Source organism: Vanellus vanellus (genome assembly GCF_965231255.1).
Source record: "Vanellus vanellus genome assembly, chromosome: 20".
Taxonomy (NCBI): Eukaryota; Metazoa; Chordata; class Aves; order Charadriiformes; family Charadriidae; genus Vanellus; species Vanellus vanellus.
This window is the reverse complement of record NC_138925.1, coordinates 2,003,271-2,025,684: the sequence shown is the minus strand read 5'-3', so window position 1 is coordinate 2,025,684 and position 22,414 is coordinate 2,003,271. Positions and strand designations below refer to the sequence as shown.

The following is a 22,414-nucleotide window of genomic DNA, read 5'->3' as shown; positions in this document are numbered from 1 at the left end:
AGGTGACTACTGAGGCAATAGGTGGAATTCAGAAACATTTCAACGCTGAGCGCGACTTATGGAGGATAAAATTATGGCAACACGGGCCCGTCCTCTCAAAATGAACGTGACAGTCTCAGTTCAGGATCACAAAACTGCCACCTTCCCTCAAACCAATGCCTTTTGCGTTAACAAGACAGACGGCTGAACGAGCAAAGGAAACTTAAAAGCAGAGAGCGGTGAGAAGCAATCACAGAAAACTAGTAGGTGACTGGAATTGTTTTGGGGAGAAAACTGCGTTTTACAATTTGTCTGGGTACGAAATTCAGAGCGGAACTGTTTCTGCACATGAGAAGCACCTACAATCCCGATCTGTGCCTGGATCTGCAGAGCGAGTCTGTAGCGGTCACATCAAAATCAATGAACTACACAGTTTTAACTGAGACTGAGAATAAGGTCTTGGTGTCAGCGCTTCAGAAACAACGAGTATTTCGATAAGCGCAGACATCCAGCGGAGCAAATCACAGCTGTAGTAAGGCTGGATAGAAATCACAAATTTTTTTGAGAGGGAAGGGTTTAAAGACCTTTCATTAGATCAGCTCATAAATAGTGACACAACCGTTTCAGACCGAAAAAAGGGTTTGCCCCAAAGCACGCCTACGCTTTCTAACCGTAGAATTGATCTAAAAGACACTGCCTCTCCGCTCCCTCTTGCTTTGCTTATATCCTTGGGTCTTCGTGGCTATATCACTTTAAATTTTAGTAACAACCTGCTATAACTTAATTCAGATAGAGACCCTTAAAAATGCTTCAGTTTTTAAATCATCTGTGCACATTAATTTAGCGCCAATGCCTCCGTTTGAAGAATTTAGTGATGCGACATCAGCCAATTATTTCCCCTTCCCAACAAAAATCTGCCTCTAAACGGCCAAGGAATAAAGCATGCATTAGGGATCTTTATTTTTATTTTAAAAATGGCACTCACCTGTTTTATCGGCTCTCCTCTCACCTTGTCGAGAACCACATCGCTTATGGGAGGCAGCCCCTCCGGCTTTTGGATACAGGCAGGCATGAACTGGAAATCCAGTAAGAATTCCCGGTCGTACTGCTTCTTCCCCTCCGGGTCCAGGGGCTTCCACTGCTCTATAAGGAGAGAAGGTGCCTGAGATTCATAGGTAACCAAAACCTCCGCGCTCAGAGCACGCGTCTCCCGTAAATCCGAAGAGAAGAGATTGTTACAGCTGCTTGGGAAATTTTACTTTAACTTTCTTTGAATTTTGAAGGCAGCCAAGGAGAGGAGTACACATCGCATTAAGGGAACATAAACAATGGGGAGCATATAGCCAACTCCAGCAGCAGCCACACACGGAACTAATCACCCATCCCAGTTTTAACCCACGTCATCTCGTTTTAACTCTGACTTTCACTCTCGTGTGATACGATGAAAGCGGGACAATTCCCAGTTTCTGGGTGAAAATGCAAAAGTTAAAGCAGCTGTTTTTTGCGTAAAAGGGAGCGATAAGCACAGAACCGAGGAGAGCACTGCGCGGAACAAAAATATCCTTTGAAAAACGTGAAAACACCGAGTCTTTAACAACCCATGGCGGAGATAACTGTGGGAACCATAAGAAAACAGACAACCACAAGCCACGCTCTCAGAATTACACCTCTTCATCCCTTTTTTCAGAGGGCTTTCTGGGCAGGAGCACTGCGGCGTAGAGGACTTTGCCTGACGCAAATCAAAATATAAACTTCCAGCCATTTCAGCGCAAGGAAAAGGAGCATCTGGCAGCCTAAAGACAGGGTTTTCTTTGCTGGCTGCACAGTTTGTTTGAAGTTAGGAAAGAAAACACGGATTTGCTCAGCAGCCAGGTGGACTCGTCACGCCCCTGAGTGGGCGGCACATTTTTGTCTGAAGGAAAACATCTCTATGAGATGTCGCCTTTGTATTCCACTGATGCCAAACAGCGGTGCTTTGCGTTTATCCATCCGTTCCGGTCCGCTGTTAAGGTTTTCTATTATTTCTTTATTTCAGTCCCTGATCACCGGCTTCAGGTCTCTGGGTTCCCACCACCCTCATCCCTGTGAGCCCACAAACAGAACTTAGTTCAAGTGATGGGTTTGACTAACTGGGAATGAAAATACACAAAAGTAATTATAATTTTTAGGTCTTCGTGCAGTTTTATTGGGCTGATGAATTATGGATTAACTTCAAGATGTGCTTAACTAATGAACTGGTAAGCTATCATAACTGTGCGGTAAACTATCAAGAGGCCTCTACATTTTCTACTAACGATACGATACTACCAAATAATTAAAGGAAAAGCAACTGGGGTCCTTGTCAGAACAAAGCAGCGCTGAAATAACAACTGCAGTGTAATCGCTAAAGGGTGGTGCTCCTTCCCGATACCTTGTCCAGGCTCTCAAGGTCCTTCCTTATTTTCTTTTACACTCTTCAATTTCTGGGCTTCTAAGAAAATGACTAATTTATTTGGATGGAGCTTTACCTGAATAAGAAATGGCTTAAAAATTGATAGCAACTGAGAACTCGGTCTCAAGGTCTCTCTTAATGAGGTGAATTAATAGAGGTTCCCATCTACAAATTAACTGTCTTAATAAGTAACAAAACCAGCCCTTAGGTAGGCTCTATCCAGCACTAAACAGTATCTTTTGAGGCCACACTTGAATTAGTTCATCAGAACTGCGTGCTTGCAGTCCAACAGCAGAGCCCGGACTGGAAACCACCAACTGTTTCTTTCTCTTCCTTTCCCTTCTAGAAATCTGAAGATCTATGCAACTGTTTAGCCAGGAAATTAAATTTAAATTAAACACAAACTCATATTTAGGACCCAATCAGAACTTTCAAATCTCTTATTTAATAAGAAGAGATTGAAGAATTCTCATATTTAAGAATTCCGCCTATATGGAATTTCTTGGATCACTCTCAGCTGTCGATCACAGGGGAACCAATTCGCCGCCATTTCCACTGTGCTGCAGCCAACATCCACACGGGCAACAAATGCAAAGGATCGGGGATTTTCTCTTCACTTCACTCCCACCAGCACGAGAAAAACAATTTCCCTTCTGCGCTCCCCCAGAAGGTCTCTCTTAGGCTGTCAGTTGGTGGATCCCGGTGGGGCCGGACACGGCGAGATGCTGTACCCCCCGTCCAGCCCCACTGGACACGGGGAGGATGCACGGGGCGGTAGCAGCCCACAAAGGTGTGAAGCAGAAAACCAAGTGAGCGCACAAGAGTCCGAAACAGGATTTACCTGGTTTGTACTGGTACACTGGCGCTTCGCTGGAGCTCTCTGTGAAGCCGGAGTTTGCATCGGTTCCTTCTCCCTCCGAGATGCTCTCGGCACCATTCCGGACAGGTTCTGCTTCCTGCTCTCCGTTTTCTTCCACAGGTTTCGCTTTTTTAAGCTCAGAGGGGTCTCTCTCCAGTGGAAACCCATGGCTCATTTTCTCCTGTTCGGATTCAAGTACTTTGTCACCTGAAAGTTCCTCTTCTACTTTAGGCTGAAGAATAGATGGAGACACAGAGGTTATGTTAAGAACACCCTGCCAAAATTCAACGCACGCGAAACAGCTCTGCGTTTATTCATACGGCATTTTTCCGCGTAACAGGAATACATATGCATCAAACAGAGATACGGCGATCTGGAACAACACACAGAACCACCGGATGATTTATCGATTTGTTCCCGGAGATCACCTGCCAATCATTAACAATACAGCAGAAAGACTTAGCGTTGTCCGTGAAATCCCCAGGAGCTATAGGGATCAGACTATTGGAATTAGATGGAAGGAACTGTTGGGCCCTACAGCACGATGGATGGCCACAAGCAATCCCAGCCTAGAAAGACAACCTCGCTTCTCCCTCTCCTGCAGCTCACCGGGTACTTCAAAGCTAACAACACGCTCGTTTTGGGGGGAGTCCTTCCTTTAAATGTACGCTGCTAACTGGAGCGCATCCTAACAAAGAAGGTAACGTGACATACGGCCACAAATTCAGCGTCTCGGTTTCAGGAAAACACTTTTAATAGTACCCCCGGCTGTTCACGTTCGAGCTCTCCAAGGACACAGCCCTATCCTGCCTTCAGACAGAGGAGCGGTAGGAACGTGCTTCTCCTGGGAGAAACCCCAATATGGCTAAAAGCATTAAACAAAGGCAAGGCTTAATCGAGGACGCTTGGGAAGAGGCTCTCGATCCTTTCGCCTCCCTACCTACTGGCATAAAACGCTTTTTGCAGATATTTCAAGGGAATACTCTGAAAAAGTAGCATTAGGGAAAACACCAAGCAGTCCAGGAGACACGACTCCTCCAACAAATGACGAATAAAGCGTACAGAGTATAAACTTGCTGGCGCTGCCCCAGTGACATCCTTCCCCCTCCGGCTTGCAAACGAGCACAGGGATGCTTTTAATTTCCTTGGATTACCCAATCATCAGCTTTTCCGTTGCGTGCAGACCAGCTGTCGCAGCGCGATCACTTGCATGTGAGCACTTTAAGCATCTCTTCCCCCCGAAACAGAGGGGAGAGCAGCGCTATACCCTTCGTAATGCCCACGTGAGCCCATCTGCTGTGAACAGTTGCTTACAGGAAGGATGAAGTCCCATCCACTGGACTCCAGATTCACTCTGCAACAACACGCTTTTAGAGCGGAAAGGTTCAACGATGTCTGCAGTGAGGGAAAGTTGTGGAGGAAATGGCAGACAAGTAATAACCAAAGAAAAATGTGGAGTGAAGAAGCAACGCTTTCTCTGCGTCACATCGGACCGACATAATTTTTTATATACGCACAGGACAGTCTGAATTGTTACATTTTTACTCTCTCACCCCCTCTGAGATCTATTCTAACCCCAGTTTTACCCAGGATATTAAACAAAGAGATACTCCTGCGATGGCCCTACCAGAACGGCAGTCAGGGAGAGGCTCATTACGCATCTAATTACTGTCCAGGTGGTTTTGCCTAAAAATGTCAAGGTTTTCCTTTCCCAGCTTCTCCATCAGGTGGGTATCAGGGAAACCAACCTTCGGCCGTGACATCACAATGACATCACCGCGCAGCAGAAGAACCTGCCGAAGGTCACCATAGCAGCTGGGACCCAAAGCGGGCAGCACGAAGGGATTTAACCCCACTTTTATCTCATCCTTCGCTGGAAGGACAGCACTCACATGTTCTTGAATGTTGAGAGTTATTAAATTAGGCAAGAAAGGAGAAAACTGAAGAGCTTCAACAGGGAACAGACTAAACCGCTGGGGAATATCACAGTTGGCCCCCCGAGAGGTCCGCCCTGGATCCTTGAGAGACAACTAGGGAGCAAAAGGTCTAAAATACAGTTTCAAGAGAGCAACATCATCATTAAATTTGGATAAAGCAAATAAAAATGGTTCCCTCTTACCTCTGTTTCCGCCTCTGTCACCTCCTCAGTGGCTTGGGTCCGGTCTTTTGGTTTCTTCCACGTCTTTGGTGCAGCTACAGCTGGTTGGGCTGCAATGTAAGCGCACATCTATTACAACGCTAAATTATACGGAGCAAAGTTGGCCATGGATGATGCCCTTCCCTCTTGTGCTCTGGGTTTACACAGAGGAAAACGAAGCAGTCGCAGCCTTGCGGAGGATTCAGCTTGACATAACCACGTTTGGTTTCAATGGGGTAATAACAAAATCAGTAGTGTGACATTAAAACACGGTAATTTTTTTACAAGTCAGTCATTCAAGCTCGAAATGGTACTTGTGATAGCAAGGAGCTTATTACCAACAGCATAAGGATCACGCGGGGCAAAAGAAAACCTTCACAAACTGTTGTGGGTTTTTTTTTGTTGTTTGAAAAATCCAGTATTGGCTAGAAGGTCATTCTCAACATATTTTTCTCAAGAAGCATTACAAGAATTATAATATTAACCATAATCCAGAATCATCAACAGCCCCAAATTTCCAATACTCTGTCCAAAAGGACAACTCCTCCAATCTTGCAGCATCACTGGCTCTCCTGAGCTGGATTTATATTTCCATTTAAAAGCAGGTTAACGACTCCACCATTCATTCATTTCCCAGGCCAACCGATTCAAAGAAAATACCATATAATATTTCTAAGATCAGCAGTGATTTACTCTAATCACTTTCCCCCCCCCGAAGTGTAAAAGAAACCACACAATATATTAAGAAGAGACAAAACCATTAATCCAATATGCTCATAATTTGTTGCAAGTGCTACCAGCTTAAATTCCCATCCTAAGCACATACGCATATTTAACACAGAGCGTAAACAGAATGGATTTCGTGATCAAAGTTTACTGCAAACAGATTTCCAACTCAAGCCTTTGCTTTCTAGCAGATACTGTGGAAAAAACACAGCGTGCACTTATTTCATCACAATAAAACGCAATTTTGAAAGGCTCTTCAACTACGGATAAATGAAAAGAGCTTTAATAATGGCCTACTTTGTTCTGATGGGCAAAGAGGAAACTGGGTTTGCTACGTTCCCACTGCCCCAAAAGATAGTAGAGGCCTCAGCGGCTTCTTAACAGTGTCTCCCTGTTGGGAGGGTGACTACGGACTTGCAGAAACACTGTGGGAATCACTACAGTTGGCACGTTAGCCCCAACCCAATGGGAGCTATCGTCGCTGAGAAAAAATTATTATCTTCATGCTAAACATCAAAACCCCAAAGGTTAATATGATTCTAATAAAAAAAAAAAAAAAAAGTCGAATTCAAATATTCAAACATCATCTGGTCGTTCACAGAACTGATGGTTCATGGAGGAGCTGGAAAAATCCTCCAGGTCTCCCAAACTCCACGTCCTGCATGCCCCATCCATCGCAGCGCTCCTCGGAGAAACGTTAAGCTTTAGGAGCGGGGCAGAGCCCCCGTGGTCACCCTGAATTCCCGGAGCTCAACGGTGAGAAAGGGCCAAGCAGTCACGGATTTCAAAACAGCTTTGCCTTACGCAAGCGGGGATTCGCTTTCACTACTGCCAACAGAAGTTCACCGCACCCTGACGAGAACGGCCGCGTTCTTCTCCCTGTCCTGGGGTGAAATCGGGGTTGGGTAAGGAGCAGGCGTCCACCCATGTGGGCATTTCTGTGATTTAGCAAAGCGTGGACCTAAACGAGGCTCCACTGTTCCCTCCACCATGCAATCTGCTAAAATTTAGTGCAAATTTAGTGCTTTGCAAAAGTCAACCTGCTGTTTTAAGGCTGGACACCAAGCCCCACCGCCATGACACGACGCTCTCTTGTCTGGTGATGCCACTTGCACACTTTGGGGGATTTCTTCAAGGAGGGAACCACATCTGCACAGGATTGACCTAAACAATGCCATAGCCAAGTCATTTAACCGATTAACCCCAAAGTTTTTAATTTGAGAGAGTTTCATCCATTTAAGCTCAAACTACACTATGGAAAACATCCACAGTGTAAAATAATGTTTCATTTTCAAACTCACAGAAACAAACTCAGGGTAATGGATTTGGGGTTGGCAAAGGTTTGGGGTGTTTCCTTCCGCAACTGTCAGGATGTTAACATTACTGCTTCTCAAGAATACATTTTTTTCCCCTTTTCTTGGCAAAAGAAAGCTATAGAAAGCATGGGATCCTGCCGAGCCTCCCCAAGGAGGCTTGCAGCTTTCGCCTTGTTTTAATCATGCAGAGACTTTTCCCGCTCTGGTGCTTCCCCTCGGGAGGATGCATAGCCGGACGCTTGCCCTTAATCCCAAAACACGGCAGCAGCCTCCGCTTAGCCCCGTGGTTTTGCAGCCTGTGACTCTGCCCTAACACCCGACCGTATTTCAGCGCTGACTGGGGCACGCTGGCGACATCTCCAGAGACGTTACTCAATTTTCCCCCCTCTTAAAATAGCAGACATCAGATTTATTTATTTTTTTTTTCCTGTTGAGTTCTCATTTCTGCTACAGGAACTGACTCAACAGGAGAATTTATGCTAATGTATGCTGAGAAAATTAAAGTGAGTGTAGGTGCCACCCCTCCCAAACCCAAAACCTGACCAGGACAATGGCGCTATCTGAAAATTGCGTTCCAGTGGCAAAGCACAGCGTGAGCCATAGAGAAACCAAACGGGAACATGTCTAGGTTGGCCATCGGCAAGGGAGGTCTCTGGATGGTTCTGGTCTTTCTCTCCATTCTCCGGTCCCCTCAGGTTAAGCACTTTGCATGCACACCAGTAAACAAATTCATTCTCAAATGAAGGTTCATTTCTGCCTGCGTTACGTATTTCCAGAGCTTGTTTCCAGCCCGCTTTGAGGTGTTGGGTGGCAGTTTCTTTCTGTTAGAAAAGGGACAGCAGCAGACCCCGCATACTGCTGCCTGACCGGCACCGAGAGCTCTGGTTATTGCTGCTTATAAAAATAAGAGAGAATTAACAGGAGCGAAAATAGCGATCTACATTAGAAGTTGTATCTCGTATTTATGCCCTTGTTAAGTATTCCCTACTTTATTACTTCTGCTCTTTTAATTCTTTAAGATATTCCCCTTTTCTTTTATAATTCGAACTATAACACAAGTACAATTCCATTGCAAAACTCAACCAAACTAATCCTCCAGCTGCCGTAGGACTGGAAAGAGTAACAAAATCCTTCTTTGCAGACTATCCCGGACATCATTACTGGCGAGAACATCACCACTGGAGAAATCTGCTCAGCAGACCCATTGCTGCAGCTACATCATGTTCTTTAGTGGAACATCCTTCTGCAGGAGATACCCACGCCAGCGAGTCCGCAACCCACCGAGCCGAAGAAGGCAGTCTCCTCTCTGATGTGGGTGCCAACTGCTAAGCGTAAATTAATACCGGCTCTTACAGTTTTATTTTTTAGCCAACGTGCCATTAAAAACCAAAGCAAAAGCTCACCATCGTCTCACAGCTCATGGGAAAGAAAATATATTCCAGTGGGCTGTGGCAGCAAATCAAGAAAAAGGTGACACCTGATTTATGTTTCCGGCTCTCCGGCTTTGGGTGCTGGAGATATTTCTCCAAGGTATTTCCAATTGCTGCCCCAAGTTGCTTGTTACAGCCCCCACAGCTAAGAAACCGGGGCGCTCTCAGTCACTTGGGCTACTTTATATTGAAATACAACTCGTAAATGAGCTCTGCACGAACCAGCCCTTTGAATCCAAGGCGTATTAAGCTCTTCCGACTTCCTACGTTCCTAGCAGTTCTGCCTGGGACACACATCAATCTCTTATTTTCCTCTTTCCTTCTCGTAATAGCCACGATAGAAAGATCACATCAAAGATGGGCATTCAGAGCGTGTCCCAAAGGCTTCAAGTCTCTGGTAGCACCTTCTTTAGAAATTCCATTCCACCAACAAAATTTTTCCTGTTTTGTTCCCCGAGAAGTGCTGCTCCCTCGCCGCAGCCAGCAAAGCTGCTAGAGAAAAACCAGAATTTAATAACAAAAGCAACTGCCTGTCGTTGATGGCTTTTAACTGGAGCAAAGTTTTTAGTGAGGATTGCAGGCTGAGCACTGCGTTCCTCTCTTGATAATATCTGTATTTTTTCCCCTTGTAATGAAGATAAGTAGCAATTAATTATTTTAAAAGCTGCGCGCTCTTGTCCTTTGCAGATAACAGCTCTGCCCATCCTGAAAACCTCAAGACAATCATTCCTGAGCGGGCAGGAATGGGATCTGCTGCCTGCACACTCGCAATAGGGTGAACACGTCCCCTCTAACCCCACATTTTGGCGAATGTTCAGAACAGAGACACAGTCAGCAGCAAGAAACCACACCCAGGTACAACATCCTGCTTGCAGGATAAAAAAAAAACCCACGCAGTTTCAGTGGTTTAAAGCTCTGAAACCCAACAAATCTTCCCCATTTCATCAGGGATTACAAGCAAGACCAAGGACGCCGATGAGCAGTCTATACAGCTGACGCGGCTACTGTCAGCCACTCAGACTGAACCACTGGAATTGCTGTCTTCGTTGTGCACACTATGACAACTTAAAGACATGGAGAGTAGATAGAACAGAATGTAAAATAAAAAGGAAACCCAAGCATACACCAATTTCTGCAAAATAAGAATACAAGAGAGGTGCTCCTGTAGACATCTTCGGACCTTGGAAGTCTGGAGGAGACCTAGCGCCAGCGGAAAAGAAAGAGTGGAGGTTCCCCTGGATCCCAAAAGGGTCGGCTCTGCTCAGCTCCGGTCTCTTCCTGGAAAATGCATTTTCTTAGGCTGTAAAAAAGACCTGCTGGATAATAAAGATGCTTACGGGAACGCCTCTGCAGGCTGAACGTCCTTGTTTCTCTCTCTATGCAGAGCTTGATGGAGCAAAACCTGCAAGTATCGTTTCTCTGACTCTTAGACAGAAGGCGTATTCTGTAAAGCACCTGAGGAACAAGCAAATAATCTCATTCATCCCTGAAGAGCTGTCGCCTCCATCGCAAAATATGGGATACACCTGCAAGACTCAACAGTACTGCCCTGCCACTGCAGAGGGGGATTAACGTCTCGTTCAGAACCCCCCAGGTTCTCAGGCAGCCCGGATTACAGCCATGAAAAGGACACTGGGAGTAAGTAAATTAGATTATTCTTAGAGGTCTTGGGTCTGAGTACTCTCCCGGTCCAGCCAGATCAGCTACCACTGAAGGGAATAATGCGGTATGATTTGTGGCCAAACGGCTCTGTAACAAGTACACACTTCTGCTGAAAACCCCGAAGAAATATTGTTGAAAGTCACAGAGGCTCCCGCTTACCACCACGTGTTTGAGAAGTTTTCCCTTACCCCAATTTCTATTGTATCTCCAGAGATCATACAAAAAAAAAAAAAAAAAGAAAAAGAGAGACTCTTGGCCTTTAGTCCAAGAAAGAAAAAAAATAATAATATAGCCCATTCTCCGGCTCCTGAAGCTCAGCATCTGTGTTTTCCAGCACAGGGCAGAGACCTACAATTCCTCCTTCAGCTCAGATGGACGCCTGAATTAGCAATCACCTTCCCATTACGTTATTTCAATCTCTCTTCCCCTCTCCGAGGAAGAACTGGAGAATTATTGCTCAAAAAAAAAAAAAAAAAAGGTTGACAGAGAAATGCAATACAGTTACACTTCATTAAAGAAGGGGTGAAGCACAAAAAAAACCCGACCTGGAGAGTATTTTGCTTTCCTTGAAGTACTGAGCTTTTAATAGTCATCAGAGTTTCAAGAGATCTTTTACGCGACTTGAGAAATATTTCTCTGTTGCCAAAGCCAATGTATTGGCTAATGTGTGCTGTCTAGCCTAATGACATCACAGCATTAAAATTAATCTTCTGCATCATTAAAAGCCCAAAATGCTGTTAAGTAATCTTTTTTTTTTTTTAAATTTAAACTAGAGGACATTACAAAGCAAGCAATAATACTGCAAGCTGGAACCTGGCCGTGGAAAACCTTCTTTACAGAAAGAGTCCCATTTCTCTACTTTGTAAGGAAATTAATTTGTGTTCTGAAGTAGCTCAGATTGAAAGAATAACAAGTGCCAGAGCAGTGAAACGATCCGAGTGAAATAAAAATAGAAAAAGATTAACAGAAAAACCCCCTGTGGCCGCTATAATGAAGGGATCTTTCTGATCTTCTGTAGATATTGGGTTTTATTTAAGATCCAGCATATTGACCTAGCGCAGCATTACACAAATGTGGAACAAGGCCAATCTCAGCTTTTCATTTAATTTAATCCATGGCAAAGCGGAGCCCGAGATGCTACTGATGCCATTACACATCTATGGCTTGCTTATAAAAGAATAAACTAAAAAAAAAAATAAAAATCCCCCTTTATAAGCGTTACTTGAAAAAAAAAAAATCCCCAAACCCCAAATCACAACCTTTTGCTCCTTCTTTGTTTCTTGTCCAAAATTCTCTAAATTCAAAGGATATATTTAAACAAACCACCTCAGCTTCAGAGCTCTGAAAGGACTGCAAAACAGGGTGTAAAAGACGCGACACATTTAAATGCTCTAAGAGTGCGAGGAGTGCATAATGGCCACCATTATACTCCCTCCGGCAGCTAAATACAAGTCATTGATTGATTTAACTTCTTTTCCACAGTTTCCTTTCCAGGAAGTCCTGAAGAAAAAGCAGTTTTCTCGAGAAAATACAGCAAATAAAAAGACAGTGGTTTATATTAATCCATTAAATGCTAAACCAGCGATGTGACAGGACACTGGAACCGAAGGCGGATAACAACACTCGGAGAAACACCTTGGATTTTAAACACAGGTACAGAAATTTTGATTTTTAGTGATTTGTAACAAGTCCTTGCATCTCCTGAACTAAAGCAGCTCGTTTTCTGAAAATTTCAAGAACAGCGGAATGAACCCAGCCGAGCCCAGCGAGGAGAAGGGGACATTTCGCTTACGTGTTACTTTCGCAGAGGAAAACCAGCCGCAGCGTTAATTAAGGCCGGGCAGATTGAGGCGTGGGCCGCTCGGCGCTTCAGTCTGTTGGTCCGTTCCGTTTCCCCACGTGGTAACACCACCGTGCATCTTTATAGTTGGGAAAAAGCCCCACCCCACCGGTTTACAGAAACCAGGGGCCCAGAAGGTTCACCCAGAGGGCTTCAAGGTCGGGCTGTTAATCTGCTTTACAGGTTGATGAATCCAGAGCAACCGCTCCTCAAACCCACCGGTCATCTGGGAGAGATTAAGAGCAGTGGCCTTTGGATTCCCCCACCAACAGCCCTCGGAGCGCTGCCCTGTGTCGCCGGGAAAGCACAACGCTGGCCGCTCGCATGAACCCGGCCAACCCTGGGAGGCGCAGCCCAGGCGGCCACCTCTTTTACAAACGATTATGAGGGGGTTTTGTGTCCCTGCAAACAAAGATTAGCATTTTGCAATCACAATAGTGGTCACGCAGCATGATCAGTTGGGTTTTTTTTGCCAGACAGAAATGGAAACATCCGACGGCAGAAGAACCCCAAAGACTCCTTTCCTTCATCCTCCAGTTTACCGCACGCAACCACGGTGCCAACCACTTACCTGGGACAGGACTCTTGCTCGAGTTTAAACTCTGAGCCTCCGTGCTCTCCTCCAGTTGCCCATCTGCTTCTGTCTCTTCCTTCTTTTCAGTATCTTTTACCTCTTCGTTAAGAGTAGTTCTTGTGCTCTCCTCTCCTTCTAAGTCTCCCTGAACAACTGGGAGGGCACTGGGAGATGGAAGAGGAGGTGGAGAAGGAGTTGTAGTGGTAACAGCAGCAGCAGCAACAGAAATGGGAGGAGAAGGAGGCGGAGGGGTGGGAGGTGGGGTGGGAGGAGGAGAGGGAGCAGCGGGAAGAGCACTGGAAGGTGGCACGCTTTCCACTTCTGCTGGAGGTGCTTCTGGTGTCTCCAGCTCAACAGTCAATGGCGCAACGTCCGCCTGGGCTACATCTACTACGCTCTCTGCAGCAGTTATTTTTTCACTAACTCCGTTCATTTCATTAATTAGATTAGTACTAGCAGTCACTGGAATATCACTAGATGCTACACTACCGGGCTCCTTGCACACCTCAGCATCAGCCTCTTCCACCGGCGAAGGGTCTGATGTGTCCGTGCAGGGTGCGGCACTAGACAGAGGCATTGCCTCCTCTTTTGGGGAAGCGAGTTCACATTTCTCCTCTGAGTCAGCTGTGAACGTGGGTTTACTAGAAACGGCGACAGCAGCAGCAGCAGCAGCAGAAACAACTGCGACGGGAGCAGCCGGGGTTGGCGATGGAGCAAGAGGAAGTTCTGGCGGTGTTTCCACTGAGGTGGCCTCGGTGCTCTGACCAGCTTGATCTTTTTTCTCCCCAGTAGGTTCCGGTCTGAGGACTGGAGAAGGTGGTTTTAATACTGGATCTGGTTTTGGCTTCTCTTCTGGGAAAGAAAAAAATAAAAGGCAATGTTACTACGAGCAGCAAGTCAACCCCATTTTCCTTCACTGTACCTACGCCACCTTGGTACCCCCCTTGCCTGTGTTCTGCCCCACTACTCAAGAAGCTCGAGGAAGACACCAGAGGGACCTGAACCTGATTTCTGCATCTAACAGCAAAGTTAGCACAGCCGAAAACACAACTGCGGCTTCTGTTTCTCTGAACATAGGCTTTGCAGCAAACGGCCGTCCTTTACAGAAATGGCGTATCAGTATGTTACAAAATGTGGATTTTCTTTTTCTGAAACTGCTGCTGAAAATAAAATTTTTCCTGCCAGAAATTACAGAAGACAAAAATATGCTCTACTTGGGATTCTGCCTCAAAGGAGCCCGGGGTTTCAACACCGAGACCTGGGCAAACTCATGTCCCAAAACGCCAGCGAACAGGGACACTGGTGAGAGCACCGGCAACCTGCAGGCACTCCCTGCCACGGTCCCCCGTTCGTAACACGGGGACACCACTCCACGACTGACGTCGGGATGTTCTTTTACCTATGCCATATGTCATGCCATTACTACTACGCGATACACACCTAGTTTATTTTCCCACTTGTTACTTCTTAACTCCATCGCTCATCAGACTAAAGGACACAACCCCCTGTGTTCTAAATTTCAGCAAAGACACCTTTTTTTCCAAAGGAAGCAAAAATGAAAAGGGATTTAAGCACACTGCCACCAAAGAACAGCATCGCTCCCTCTTGACGTTTGTGGGCTAAGGGTATCAGGCAGGGTGGGGGAAGCACGGTGAAATATGCACATGTATTGAACCAAACCCCAAAATACTGCGTGCAGAGAAATTCCTGTACTTATCATGGAATGGTTTGGGTTGGAAGGGACCTTAAAGACCCCGTTCCACCCCCAGCCCAGGTTGCTCCAAGCCCCGTCCAACCTGGCCTTGAACACCTCCAGGGATGTTGTGACTTTGCGATACCATCCTTGCCACAACCACCACGCAGCTCCCAAAGGTCTGCTGCCACTCCGTTGCACACATCCGTGAAACCCCACCTGGAGTACTGCATCCAGCTCTGGAGTCCCCAGCATAAGAACAACATGGACCTGTTGGAGCAGGTCCAGAGGAGAGCCACAAGGATGATCTGAGGGCTGGAGCACCTCTTCTATGAGGAGAGGCTGAAAGAGTTGGGGCTGTTCAGCCTGGAGAAGAGAAGGCTCTGGGGAGATCTTATTGCAGCCTTCCAGTCCCTAAAGGGGCTCCAGGAGAGCTGGGGAGGGACTTTTTACAGGGGCATGTAGTGGTAGGACAAGGGGGAATGGCTTCAAACTGGAAGAGGGCAGGTTTAGATTAAACATTAGGAAGAAATGTTTCCCTGTGAGGGCGGTGAGCCCCTGGCGCAGGTTGTCCCAAGAAGCTGTGGCTGCCCCATCCCTGGAGGTGTTCAAGGCCAGGTTGGACGGGGCTTGGAGCAACCTGGGCTGGTGGGAGGTGTCCCTGCCCAGAGCAGGGGGGTGGGACTGGATGATCTTTAAGGTCCCTTCCAACCTAAACCATTCCATGGTTCTATGATTCCCACTTCTTTTGAACAAAGTATGAGCCAAGATCATTCAGCATCTTGGCTCTACAGGATCTCTGCTACACCCTCTCTCCCACCTCCAATTTGACAACAAGACGTAGACTGCACGATGTTGCTTAGGAAAGCGCCTCTGTGCTACACCTCTGCATGACAGATGAGACCAGTATCACTCAAAAGTCAATCCTACCGATGGCAGGGACTAAACGGTCCACTTCCTAATCACCATTTCGAGGAGGTCGGCTTTATCTGTCCTCTGGGAGGGAACTCTGCTCTGCTCTGTCAACACAACATGCCCTGAGGCTTTCAGAGCACTGAAGCAACAAGGAACTCCTTTGGGACACTACCCCAACAGCAAAAAGCAATTCTGGAAAATCCAGAGGCGCAAACCTCCCTGTTCAGCTCAGGAAATCAAAGGCTACAACCAAATCATCAAAATTCAGGAAGAACTGAAGAGGTATGGCTTTGCTTGGTCTTTTCCCAGCTCTGCTGCCTTTCCATTTGGGGCTTATTCAACAGAGAGGCTGAAGGGAAAGGGTTTTTGAAGGAGAACGCATCCGAAACCGCTTGGAGCATCAAGTCCCGTCTTTAGGAATAGCTGGAGCAACAAAGAAGTTTGCTTCCAGCTGTTGGCAGCCCCAGCAGCGTTACGGTGAGGACCACGGCCAAAGCAGTAGTTTATCAGCTTCATGAGGCACACAGGGAGATGGCTTTGGATGAGGATGACAAATGAGGAAAAAAAGATGGGAGAAAGTATCCCAACAGCTGATTTTGGTTCTGAAGGCTCCGTGGCAGAAAAAGGACCCGGGAACTGGTTTAGAGAAGAAAACGCATCACCTCCGATTTCTGGAACATCCTTTGCAGACAACTCACGGAGCATTCTTGACATTTACAGCTCGCTATAAACAACCGCCTGGATATTCTCTCCCCTGAGTCAAATGAGATTGCTCAAAAGTTAAAAAAAAAAAAAAAAAAAAAGCATTTGAAGTGTCTAGAAGAACATTCTGAGAGATAAAAAACACAGCAAAAATATACAACTGCATTTTAAAACCAGTGGTTTTAAACACACTTTCTTCAAACTACACCTTATTTGGCCAAAATACAGGCAGCGATAGAGGCTGTGTGTGCAAAATCGAAGTAGAAAAGTGATTTGAGGAGGGAGGGATTTCAGAACAATGATGAGCAGATTTGGTTAATGGGAAGTAAATCTTGACCGACCCTCCTGGAGAACAGATCTCAAAGTCCCGGCAAAGGAACAGCCGTCCCTGCCAATTATTACACAAACAGTCACGTGAAACAACATCCAGTTGGGAAGGGAAAATAAAAATCAATGCAATTCATCCAAACTGCATCACATCCCTTTTCCTAAATATGCCAGGATCATTCCTCACGTTATATTAGGAAGTATTTATGGGAAGCGCTAGGCTGTTCAGGAGGAAAGCTTGCTCCATCAATACATTTTTTTTTTTTCAATCTCCAGATAAATACAAATTTTGCAGAATTACTCTTCATTGGGAAATACTTTTACAAACCCAGCGGGACGGACACTGGCTATCTCCTCCGTGCCGAGCTTAAAGCCAGCGAGGGAGCTGGGCTGCTGGGTGGTCGCAGTGGCAAAGGTTCCTCGGAGCGGTGGATGGGGAAGATTTTACCGGTTACGGGAATTCGTTTCTGCTTCGCAGTGTTTATCGGAAAATAATCGCTGGGCTCACTGCCATTTTTCCATCTTTTGTCCTGATGCAAACACTCGCGGGGTGGTACCGGCGCCGGCTCCGCAGGCAGCTTTCGGAGCACACGATAGTGAGTCACAGTGTCAGCGGAGGGGCTCGAAGCTTTCCAAACTCCGGGATCTGACATTCATCTATTTTCCATTCCCCGCGTTACACATTCCCCGTGTCTGCTACATTGCAGGATTTGGAAACAGGTTTAAAAAAACACAATAATAATAATACTACTACTCTAAACATCCCCCCGAACCCGTGCAAGCCGAGTAAATGTGGACAGCTCTGATTTCACGTGCAATTATACCCCGTTACAACTTCTGCACCGGCCTGGCCCGCAGCCAGGCGCCTGCACGCTCTGCCATCAGCTTGACCCGAATTCTCCAGCAACGTCCTCGCCTTCGGCAGCGCGGCCGATATATGTGCACCGGGGCACCTATAGGAAGGACAGCTAACTGCCTGCCCCTAAATAATGCCACTTTTCAAGGTGTTATAGCAGCAATTCCTATATTCCTCCATATCACATATGAATTTTGAAGCCTGAAAAGCCGGAAGCTGCTTGAAGAGCCCCAAATGCTTGTCTCAAAGAAAACACAAGGATGTGAAATGCGACGCAATCCCAAATTCAGCCTCGCTAATGACCTCGATGCGAAACTAAGAGGGACTACAGATATTCGCAGAGAGGACCGACAGCGGCCGGCTCTGCCGGCACAGCGCCCGTGCCGCGCTCCCGCTCCCCGACCCAGCCCACGGGCCCAACGCCGCGCGCAGTTATCAGTAACTGCCAAACCATCGCTCAACAGCGCAAAATTAAAATGAGAGCTTCATACCAAATTTCAACAGATGCAAACGAGCGCCAGAGGTAAAGGGGACGAGGGAGAATCCCATCCGTGGGATGAGCGCAGCGAAGGGCTCTTAGGGGAAGCAATACTACTGGTTTTAATAAATACGTGCTTAAGCAAGCTGTGCAACCCCACCTATGGCTATTTTTATTTTGGAACAAGAAAAAACCAACATCAGGCACAAAGTGAAAAACGATTTTGATACCTCAGCTTGTATTTCTGAAAAGAAGCGCCCCCCCCCCCAATCACTTTGGAGGGGGGCTTAAATAAATGATGTTAGTGGCGTCTGAACTCCCTTCACCTTTAACTCGCTCTGTGCCGCGACTGACCCCGCTGCCGCCCCAGGCCACGGTCGCACGCTAACGGTGTTATTTCAGGGCTCGCTTTTTCTCTGCAGCGCTTACATAAATGTGCTCTTTAGCGATTTTTGGACTGGAACAAACGTTTGGATCTTTCTGGGATGGAACAGAGGAAAGCTCATCAGTGTTAAATCTCAGTTCAAGCCCTGATTTATATTTAAACCAGCACTGTCAGGCCCGCGTGATTAACTAAATAAAGACCACTTGCTTCCAGTTTACTTCCAGTTGCCTACAAAGGGATTAAGTTAAAGAGAGAAGGAAGAGGTAGAAGACTCGATTGTCCTGGAAATACAAGTTTTCATAGCCAGGGCTGAAATACTGCGATGTGAAGCTCTGGATTTTACGGTTCAGCATCAATTTGCCGGAAAGGGTGGATGCATTTTGGTGCCTGCATCGCAGTCATCAGCTGTCGGGGTCCCAGTGCCACCGTGCACCTCAGCGTGCTCAGAGCGCGCTGGGCATGGGGACTGGGGGCATGTCGGCAGAGGGGGGATGCGGACACGGACTGGGAAGAGCGGCTGCGCCAGAGCTGAGCGGCAACAAGCGGCAGCGAGCCTGCGAGCGACGCTCAGCCAGCACCATCAGTTGAATTGACGCACATTAAACCTACCCGCAGCTTTTTCAGGTGAGAGACAGCTACGTTTTGCACAAAGATCGAGACAAAGTCCCGCTTCAGGTGGGAGATGGGACCAGACGATGGCCAAAATGTCCCTTTTCAACCATTTCAGACACTGCAGTGGTCTAGAGGTGTATCTGTGGAAGAGTTTTCACTGAAGGAAAACCCTGAAGCCTACACTAAGGCTGCAGAAGAGAAATTTTCAGGAAATTTTAAGGGTCTGATACAAATTAGCCTCAGGGATACCTCCCTTTACTTCCAAACAGCGACTGCGCTGCTGTTTGGATCTGCGACATCTGAAGCAGCTTCTTTTCCTCTTTTCCAGAGCTGTGCTTCTCTGGGGCTTAGGGTGTTTTTTTTTTTTTTTCCAGCAAATACTCTGAAAACCAAAATCTCGGCAGGCTCAAAGTTTACAGGCAACGCTCCCGAGTAAGAGACGGCACTCCTCGACTTCCACGTACACATCGCTCCAGGCAGAAACCTCAAACACTGCAACGCGGCAAATAACAGGGGAGCAAACAGCGCGGTCAGCTCTGTATTCCGACACTGTGTCCGTTCACACCGTGGCACTATACACATTAATAACTACAGTTTTTTAATGGCTTTTAGGTGGCTATAGGATTTCAGTGTGGGAAGAGACTTGGCACACTCCATCCTCCCTCCTGGGACACCCTTTCTTTAAACACTTTAAAACAATCTATCTCCTTTCAAATGTCTATTCTTAGATATGACAAGGAAACATAATCAACTTTTAAGACACTTTTTCCATCCATGCCGCTTACACTAAAGTCAGCAATGTTTGTTATGAGATGCTTTGCAAGCTAACGTGGTGGGGGTTTTTTTCCTAATTAAAATCTCCCATGTCCCGTAGGACAGGATCCACAAGCAGCTCTGGAGGAGCCACGGGATGCTCTGGTTAAACGCCATCGCTATGGCTCATTGTCCAAACGATGCGCAGCCTCTCCCGCTAAGAGCATTTTACTGACAACACGCTTCTTTCTGAAGAATGGCACGCGGGCGAGAGGAGGTTCCCGCTTCTAGGTGCTCCAAAACAACTTTTAGGACACAGAAGCTTGAATACAATTATTTTAAGCAGTTTCACGTTGGCAAATGTCAATTAATTCCCTTAGCAACACACTGTTAAAACGTTCCACTGGAGGAAAAGAAGCTCCTCCCCTCCTGTTTCTGCTGACTGCTCGTCTCCGTGCCAAAAATATTCTTACTAAAACAAGAAAGGAGGGGGAAAAAAGGACTAAAAATAATCAGGAAGGAAATATCCATCAACAAACCTTGCTTCGGGTTGCTGGTCGCAGTGACGGGGGCGCTGGCAGCGAGGTGGGTGTTCTCCACAGTCCCGTATACCACAGGGCTGTGCTCAGGGACCTGGCTGGGCAGCTGCTGCGATTTGAAGTACAAAAAAGGGTGATAATGAGCGTGCGAACACAAAAACTAGCAACGTGGAGCACAAGCGAGGAAGCGGGGAGAGGAGAACAGGGTGGGAGAGAAGAGAAAAACAAAAGGCAGGGAAAATAAAGAGAAAAGACACACAGACCGGTCGAATAAATTCAAGAAGTACATGGGAAAGGGAGGGAGGAAAAGGGGGAAAAAGAGACGATTACTGTTAACAACAGCAAGAAAGAGACAGTACAGCACTGTTATTAACACACTTCATTCTCCAAATGCTTCTTCCAAGAGCCGCAGAAATGCTTCTCCGTGTAGTCTGCAAAAAGTCAGATAAACACCAAAAAGACTCCCGGATCTCTCTGTAATGTAAGGCTGTTTTCCGGACTCGACTCCTTGCTCAACTGGTCAGTTATTTATAAATAGATATAGCCATATATAGATTTATTTTTCCTATATTTATTTATATATAGAATGACATCTCTATATAAATAAATAGACTTTATGTTTATTTCTAAATGTGTATATGTATGTATGACATATCGTGATGTAGTATGTATGACATATCGTGATGTAGTATGTATGACATATCGTGATGTAGTATGTATGACATATCGTGATGTAGTATGTATGACAGTGTATATATGTATCATAAAATATATGTATGTGTATATATATCATATATATGGAGAGAGATATATGTCATAATAATATTAGTTATCGTGGTGGGAAAATAATCTGGATTGGTTACACCTGTGTGGTCGTATGACAAACCCCCTCCGATGCCTTCTGCAAACAGCCTTAAGGATGGTACCCGCTGGGTAATACGAGAATAAACCCCACTGTGCATCAGTGCGTCTGAAGGAGAGCGGGAGGAGCTGGTTCCCCGTCAGCGCGGAGTGACGCTGACGTTGTCTATACCTAAAACCAAAACTGCATCCATCAGCAGAGCCACTGCCTGCTGCAGAGACCACATATTTTAATTATGTCTCCACCATTAATGGGACAAACACTTCACTTGTGTCGGTGGAAGGTTCGATAAAGACAAAAAAGATCCCTTGTATTTTATCTCAGAATTTAAGGAAGAACTTGCGTAAGACTACACCGAAGTCACTCAAACGTACAGGTAAAGCACGTGTGTACGGCAGAGGGAACACAGATGGGGCAACTCAGCTATTCACATTTGCAACATCCCCTTGAACACGCACCAGGGACCGCGCAAAGAAGAAAATGGAGCTAAATTTAAATTTGATAATCTAAAGTGGAAAGCCAGGCGGCTCTTTGCAGGTGTCCATTCTCATCAGCCGTACACCCACGCTGACTCCTCAGGAGATCCACAGGAAAAGGGATTTTGAAGCAATCAAAATAAAGCAGAATGGCCACGGCACGGATGTCTAATTCCCTCTCGCGGCCAGGCTATCAGAAATCCACGCAAGACATATTTCCCTAAAAAAAAGCAGCACTCTGACAACTTGTTCCTCTTCCTGGGACTCTTTACCCCCCCTTCCCTTTTCCAGCTTCTCCCGCTATTCCACCTGTAGAGTGCAGAACAAAGAGTGAATTATCTTCAATACACTATTTCTCACCATTTCAGGCAACAGAGAGGTAAAGGAAGACTGTGAAAAAACACATCTGGAAAAATAAAAATCACAATCTAAGTCAGCGGGGCGAAGGGTTGAAATTTTATTTGGGATCGCTCCTCTTCCAGGAAGGAGCCCGGCGAGATCCACTGGGCTATGGATGAAGAACGGCCTCTTGCCTCCCGCCAAGGCTGAAGGAAGCCAAAGAAAACACAGTTTTGGGAGCGAGCAGGTTTTGAGAACGCTTTCCCCTCACCCTCAGCGGATCATTAGTTTTTGTTTTATGAAAAATTTATGGACGAAAGCAGTGGGGGAAAAAGGAGAACGTGATACGAATCACAGGAACCAAACGAGCCTAGTGGACAAGAAACCCGTAAGCCCAGGAACTTCTTGGGTCACTAAACTTGTTTTCTTAAGAAATTTGGAAATCTCATTTGTTTTGCGGGAACGATATTGCAGAGAAACATAAATGGTACTGAAGTACTGACCTTTACAGGTTCTCAGCTTC

At 46.2% G+C, this 22,414-nt stretch overlaps 1 protein-coding gene across 6 annotated transcripts in view; it reads right to left on the bottom strand.

Annotated features, from left to right (window-relative positions):
• EIF4G3 (eukaryotic translation initiation factor 4 gamma 3) overlaps positions 1-22,414 on the bottom strand; it is a 111,054-nt gene that overhangs the window by 33,586 nt on the left and 55,054 nt on the right. For 4 of the 6 annotated variants that reach the window (XM_082493586.1, XM_082493585.1, XM_082493583.1 and 1 more), the window contains 5 exons: positions 20,215-20,323; positions 12,952-13,806; positions 5,389-5,477; positions 3,252-3,501; positions 965-1,122 (listed from right to left, as the gene is read on the bottom strand). In XM_082493586.1, coding sequence (XP_082349712.1) covers positions 965-1,122; positions 3,252-3,501; positions 5,389-5,477; positions 12,952-13,806; positions 20,215-20,323 — 1,461 coding nt within the window. The remainder of the gene's footprint in view (positions 1-964; positions 1,123-3,251; positions 3,502-5,388; positions 5,478-12,951; positions 13,807-20,214; positions 20,324-22,414) is intronic. The other 2 variants (XM_082493582.1, XM_082493584.1) reach the window with 1 other exon arrangement.